Source organism: Panthera uncia (assembly GCF_023721935.1).
Source record: "Panthera uncia isolate 11264 chromosome A3 unlocalized genomic scaffold, Puncia_PCG_1.0 HiC_scaffold_12, whole genome shotgun sequence".
In the NCBI taxonomy this organism is placed as follows: domain Eukaryota; kingdom Metazoa; phylum Chordata; class Mammalia; order Carnivora; family Felidae; genus Panthera; species Panthera uncia.
Genome location: NW_026057579.1, coordinates 40,169,797 through 40,176,888, shown reverse-complemented (window position 1 = coordinate 40,176,888; position 7,092 = coordinate 40,169,797). Strand labels below are relative to the sequence as shown.

General features: G+C 67.2%; 1 protein-coding gene across 1 annotated transcript; it reads right to left on the bottom strand.

Moving 5' to 3' along the window:
- Nucleotides 1–3,081: 3,081 nt before the first annotated feature.
- DRD4 (dopamine receptor D4) lies at nucleotides 3,082–6,747 on the bottom strand. The gene is given in 5 exon segments (XM_049652030.1): nucleotides 3,082–3,415; nucleotides 3,544–4,022; nucleotides 4,094–4,206; nucleotides 6,477–6,644; nucleotides 6,646–6,747. Coding segments are annotated over 5 exon segments (1,179 nt in total). The 3' UTR covers nucleotides 3,082–3,098.
- Nucleotides 6,748–7,092: the final 345 nt, after the last annotated feature.

Sequence of the window (7,092 nt, the reverse complement as noted above, 5' to 3'; positions counted from 1 at the left end):
AAGTTGCCCATGTTCTGGAAACTTCTGCGGGTTTCCAGAAGTGCCCTCGTGGCCCCCGAGCCCTTGGCCTGCCGTCTCCCTGTTTTCTCTGCACTCGTGAGGCTCGGGAGCTCCATTGTTCCGGGGGTGGGGGGGAGGTGAAGGCCCACCCCAGCCGGAGACACGCCCTGTGTGTGCAGCCGGCACAGCCCCCGGGCGCTGGCACGATGGCACGCTTCCCTGGATTCTCACGCTCATCTGCCGGTTCTGCGAACTGTGCATGTTCACACCCCTGTGGGAGGGGGAGAATTCCCCCAGCCCTGACCCTTCCTGGGCTCCTACTTCCAGAAAGTTCTCCCAAGTCTGTAGCACCCTAGAGACTTGGCTTTGGGGACACTGGCTCCAGAACGAGCTGAGGGGGTGGCCAAAGTCCTGATAGGAAGGGGTGTGAGCATGGGGGTCCCGGAGATGCTGCTCTATCTCCCGAGCCAAGCCTGGCTCCCAGAGGCGCCCTCAGGTCCTGCGGGCCTGACCTGGCCTCGCCACAGACCCCGGTCGGCTGCTCTCAGGGAGCCCGTCGTGGGCCCTGCTCCCCAGAAGCTGCTGCCTCTGCCCTCATGACCTCTGCAGACTAAGCTTGGATTTTCTTTTACTGAGTTTAGCACATACTGGAGTCACCGAATTTCACCTTCCTGCCTTTGCCAGCACCTCTCAGAGAGATAAAGGCTGAGGAATCTGGGCACGTGCCCCAAGCCGAGGCCGTGGTGAGTGCCGGGATTTGACCTCGATGCCCCCCAGACACCCGCCCCCCACTGGGCACAATCTTCAGAGGCGCAGTGCTGCAGACAATGTGGGGGGAGGGGCACATCTCAGCCCTGGCCACCCCCCTGCTTCCCTGGGTTTGCTCAGCGTAGAGGTGGCAGGAAAGGGGACTGGGGGGCACGTCAGCCTCAGCAGAAGGGATCTGGGAGCGCACCCCCCGCCGCCCAACTTGAAGACCGCTGGCCACCTGCCTGCCCGGAAAGACTTCACGTGCGGGCCCCAGAGCCACTGCCTCCCTCTGGCGGCCAACTTCTTAAAACAGAACCCTCCGGAATGCACGTTGTGGGGGCAGTGCTTCAAAGGGTATCGTTTCTAGGCCTGTGAAGTGTTCTTAGCCTTGCCTGGGGGAAGGCTTCTGGAAATTGCTCTTGGGGGCCCAGGCTTCGCGGCTGGTCCACAGAGTTCCACGTCAGGGCTTCTGAGGGCATCTCCAGCCTCCAGGGACAGGCGAGGGGCCGGCCTCTGTCAGCCAGCGGTCAGCACAGGCTGGGCCGTTCAGGGCGCCGCAGGCTGGGGTGACCCTTGGCATCATCGGGCGCGGCTGAGTGAGCTTGATGGCCGAGGCGCCTCCGGGGGCCTCCCAGTCCACCAGGCCCTCTGTGGCTCCCATGTACCTTTTGCTCCACCCTGTCCCCCTCGCCCACCTTGTCCCCCTCTGTTGGGAGCTGCAGATTCTGTCCAGAGGGCCAGCGGGGAGAGGGCGGGGTCCCCAGCAGCTCCCAGCCCATTCTCAGCTCTGTCGCCGAGGGCGGGTGCAGCTCACGAGGTCGGTCAGCCCACAGACCGGTGGGGAGGGGCCCACAGCTGGCTGGCAGGGGAGCTGCTGGCCGCGTCCCGATGGCACGCCTCCATGGGCGCACGTGAAGGGAACATCGGGGGCACGTGGGGCCCCGAATCTGACCCTGCCCTAGCCTGAGGGCCCCAGTGGCCCTGTCCCTGCCCTTTACTTCCAAGTCTGAGACTCCCCGGAGGGACCGTAGACCCAGCTTGGAGCAGGTCTCTGTGCCTGGGACAGCCATCCGGGGCTCCTGTCTGAATATCGGGGCTGCTCCCTGTGGGGAGACTCAGGGTGTCTCCTGCAGCTGCCCTCACACTTCATGGGCAAGAAGGTGCCAGAAACTCCAGCAGCCGCCAGAGCCAGGGTCCACCGGGTGCCCCTCTCCCCACTCCCACTGAGACCCTGAGCAGGAGGGAAGGGGCGGCCCCCCTCTGTCCACAGAAGAGTTTAACATGCTGAGGTATCACCCAGCCTCACAGCCCGTAATTTCTCAGGTTCGCAAGAAAACTTCGCGCCTCGAACCACAGACAGCGCCCCCGACACGGGAATAGTAACCCTGGGGCCCCAGGACCGGGAGGGCCCAGATGAAGTCCAGGTTGAGCTGTCCCTGGTCGGAGGGGCTCAGAGCTGCCCCCTCCTCCCTAGGAACAGGAGCCTTGCTGTGAGCAGGGGGGGCCAGTCAGCCACAGCACACGGGGCAGCTTGGAGGCTCTGCCCTGCTTCAGGCCGGGCACCTCCTCCTGGCTCCCCTGTTCTGGGCCTCGCCACCTCACGGGCAGCCTCAAGGCAGAGGATCGAGGAGGCTGCCTTGGTGGGCCCACCCACCCGGCCCCCCAGCCCCCCGGCCCCATCTCCTTGGGGCCTGGGACATCACCAAAGCCGGGAGCTGGCCGGGAGCCATGCTCTGACCTGGGCCCGGCTCTGCTGAGTCTGTAAGGACAGTGGAGTGGACACTTGGCTGGTCCTTGCAGAAGCAGGGGGCCCGGCTGCTGATGGCCCACTGTGGCTGCCTTCCCACTGGGGAAGTCTCAGGAAACTGCCTCCTCCCTGCAGGACAGCTGTCTACACTCTCCACTGAAAGAGGGGCAACAGCTGGGGGCGGGGGTGCAGTTGGTGCCACGGTCTGTCACGGAGGGAACCGTTCGGAGGAGGGTGTGAGTCACCATGGGTGACCCCGTGGACAGCCCCACAAGCAGAGCCCAAACCTTCTTAGGCAAGAGCTGGTCTGGTTCTGGAAGCTTCTCCATGGGCGAGGCTGAATGGGCCTTTCTGGAGCCTCCCTGCCCATCCTAGGGGCAGAACTGGCATCCCTCCCACCTGACCCTGAGCCAGGAGCCAGTTTGGTGGGGTCTGTTCTCTGGGCTTCCTCAGAAGGAAGGAGGGGTTCACTGGCCTGGCAGGGGGGTCTGGGCTCCAAGTGGGGCAGAGGCCCCTCCTCCCGCTCCTCCCCACACCCCCCAGCCCACTCCCCCAGCCCAAAGCCTCCCCAGCAGGTGTTTAGGAAGGAATTTGTTTAATCTTAGTCGTACAAAACCCCCTCCCTTACTGGGGTCCTGCCCCCGGAGGCATGGCCGGGTCCTCCTGGGCCCAGGCCCTCGCAGAGGACGCAGTGGGCGCACGCGGAGGGATCCGCCCAGCAGCAGAGGCGCAGGGCCTTGCGGAAGACCGTGCGGAACTCGGCGTTGAAGACGGTGTAGATGACGGGGTTGAGGGCGCTGTTGACGTAGCCCAGCCAGGTGACCGCGCTGACCAGCCGCGGGGGCACGGCGCAGGTAGGACACAGTGCCCGGGTGATGTGCACCACAAAGAAGGGAGTCCAGCACACCAGGAAGGCCCCTGGGGGCGGGGCCGGAGGGCGCGGTGAACCCGGGTCCCCGCGGCGCCCAGCCCACCCTGGGCACCTCCTCCCACCGGGGGCACTGCCACCTTCCACTCCGCCCACCGACCCCAGGGCAGGTACCCACCGACCACCACCGGCAGGACCCTCATGGCCTTGCGCTCCCGGCCGGTGATCTTGGCGCGCCTCCTCCTGGGTGCCTGCCGCGGGGGCTCGGCTGGGACGGCGTCGGGGGGCGCGACGGCCTCGGGGGGCTCGCCGACCTCGGGGGGCGGTGGGCCGGGGCCGCTGGGCCGACGAGGCGCCCGGCAGTGCAGCTTGGCCTGGCGAGCCGCCTCCCAGCGCCGCAGGCCCCGGAACGTGGCCCAGTAGAGCAGCAGCATGAGCGGGCAGGGCAGGAAGAAGGAGCACACGGACGAGTAGACCACGTAGTCGCGGTTCTCCAGGCGGCACACGGCGGGGTCGCGGCCGCGCGGGTCGTTGAGGCCGCACAGCACGGGCGCCGCCACCGCCGCCGACAGCAGCCACGTGGCGCCGATGAGCAGCAGCTGACGCCCCCCGGCGCCCTGGCGGTTGTAGCTCAGCGGCACGGCCACGGCCACGAACCTGCAGGGGGGCGCGGTGAGGGCGGCCGGCACGGGGCAGGGGGCGCGCGCGGCCGGGCGGCGGGGACTCACCTGTCCACGCTGATGGCGCACAGGTTGAAGATGGAGGCGGTGCACAGCATGACGTCCATCGCCATGAGCGCGTCGCAGAGGCCGGGACTGAACAGCCACACGCCGCCCTGGACCTGCGCCCGGGGGGGGGGGGAGGGGGCAACAGACACAAGACCCGCTGACTGTCTTCCCGCAGTGGCCCCGGGGCCAGGAACCCGGCGCCGGCTCTTTCCGACCCCCTCCTTTTTGGGGGAGCGGGGACTGAATATCAGCGGGAGCGGGAAGGAGCCAAAGGTCCACAGGCCGAGCAGTCTTCACACTGAGCTGGGCGAGGGTCCCAGGGTCCCCCCCCACTCCCATCCCCACCCTCCCCCCACCCCTCACCACACCCCTCACACCCCTTCCCCACCCCCCCCCACACTCCCTCCCCCTCCCACACCACTGCAAACCTCCCCCCACCCCTCCCCCACCCCTTCAACCCTCCCCCACCCCTCCCCACTCCCCTCATACTCCCTCCCTACCCCTCAAATCCTCCCCCATTCCCCTCCCCACCCCCCCACACTAACTCCTCCACCTGCACCCCTCTAACGCTCCCCCCATCCCTCCCCACTCCCCTCACACTCCCTCCCTACCCCTCCAATCCTCCCCCCACCCCCCTCCCCACCCCCACACACTCCCTCCCCCTCCCACACCCCTCCCCCCACACAACCCCCTCCCCCACCCCCAACCCCTCACCCCTCTCCAATCCCCCTCACACCCCTCCTCACCCCTCCAACCCTCCCCCCCACCTCCACCCCCACCCCCCGGACAGGTTAAAACTGAGAAAGGCCTGGGGGAGACGCTGTAGGTGAGGTCGATGCTTGAGAGCCGGGTCTCTGGCGAGAGGATCCCAGGGTAGGGGTGGTCCCAGGGATTCTGCTGCCCTGGAGTGTGAAGCCCCTGCCCTCATTTCCTCCCCACAGGATGGCTAAGAGTCCACCTGTCTGGTTAAACTGTCACTGCTCTGGGACTCGACATTATCACCTCACATCTGTAGAGGAGGGGTGAAGAGAGCATCCACGGAATTGCCCTGAGGATAAATCACCTAAAAGATATAAAGTCTCTGAGGTGTGCCTGGGGGGGCGGGGCTCAGGTCTTGATCTCACAGCTCCTGAGTTCGAGCCCCACGTCAGGCTCTGTGCTGAGAGCTCAGAGCCTGGATCCTGCTTCAGATTGTGTGTCTTCCTCTCTCCCTCTGCCCCTCCCCTGCTCACACTCTGTCTCTGTCGCTCTCAAAAATAAACATTAAACAATTTTTTTAAAAAGATAAAGGCTCCTCACTGTGCCCAGTGCCCCCACCAAAGGCAAAGGAGCAGACAGCCACCCGCCCAACAGCCCCCCCCACTCTACTGCCAACCCCCCTCTACAGCTACCCCCCCCTCTAAATCCCCTCCCGCTGATTTGGGACGATTAGGAGCTTAGGAGCCCTCAGTCAGTGACGTCTGTCTGTGGCTCTGGGGGAGGGGCAGGTCATGGGTGTCCTTGTCCAGCTCTGCCCCAGCCTGGCCGGGACTCACCATGTCTGCCCTTAGAAAATTGGAGCCTCCCTTCCCCCCACGGCCCCTGACGCCGAGTTCCCAGCCCAGCCCTAAGCAGCTTTTCTCTGCCCAAACGGCAAAGCAGACAGGGCTGGCACCAAGCGGGACCCACCCAAGGGCCAGACCTGGTCTGGGGATGAAGCTTCTGGGCCCTGGTTCTTGACAGGGGCTCTGGAGCTCACAGAAGCCCCTGCCCTTGTTTCCACTGTCAGGGGTCAGGGCCTCCCCTCCTGCAGCCCCGCTCACTCCCCCTCAGCTCCTAGCAGCTGAGTGCCCCCTCCCCCCCCCCACCCCCCCACCCCGCCTGCTATGGGCAGAGCATGTTTGTGAGCGAGGGTCTCCTTCCCTTGGGTGCTCTTGTGTGCGTGTGCCTGGTCACACACGGCTGTGGTTTGTGCAGTGATGTGTATGCGTCTCTGCGCCCCAGGGAGAGCCAGGGGGACTGAGCATGAATCTGCCTTTCCATCTGGCTCCCCTGGGGAATGGAACCCAGCTGAGGGGGTGGTGGGTAGCTGGACTGCCAAAGTCACCTGTTTCTGAGGTCCCTCCCTGGCTTGAAGGACAAAGGCATCTCTTGGGGAGCAGACGCCAAAACAGGGGGACGAGGTACAGGTACAGCGGAGGGAGGGCGGACAGTCGCCCAGCCGAGCGGGCTAACGGACACCGAGATGGCGGGGGCGGGGGGGGGGGTGGGGACGAGTGTCAGGGGACCGAGGCTCCAGTGGTCCTGGGGCCTGCACAGGTTCTCGAGGTTCTCCCTGTGCGGACGGGGACAGGGGACGAAGGCGCAGGGGAGGAGCGCGCGTGCGGCGGGACCGCGGGCTCACCTCGGAGTAGACGAAGAGCGGCAGCACTAGCAGCGCGAGCAGCAGGTCGGCGGCTGCCAGGCTCACGATGAAGTAGTTGGTGGGCGTCTGCAGGGCGCGCTCGGCCGCCACGCTCACGCACACGAGCGCGTTCCCCGCGAGCACCGCGCCGATGAGCAGCACGCCCCCCCGCCAGCGCCGCCGCCGCCCCGGGGGTCCCCGCGCCGCCGCCCGCTCCCGGCCCGCGCCCCTGCAGCAGCCCATCCGCGTCCGCGGCGCTGCGGTTCCCCATGGCGCACCTGCCCCATGCGCCCGGGCGGGCGCTCAGCACCGCGGACAGAGCCCGGGTCGCGAACCCCGGAGCCCCGCCCCCCGGGCCCGCCCCGAGCCCGGCCGGAGTCCCGCCCCGATCCGCCCCGCGCGGCCGGCCCCCGGGCGCTCGGAGGTGCGGCCCGTCTCGGACTCTTGCGCCCCGGGAGGCGGGCGGGCGGACAAGCGCAGGGGCCCTCGAGGTAGGCGTTAAGACTGGCACGCGCGGGCCCAGCGTCGCGCCGCGCGGCGCAGGGTCGGGGGAGGTCCGCGCGGGTCTGCGCCCGGAGACGCCGGGGGTGGAAGGTCGGCCGGACCACCCCTGGGG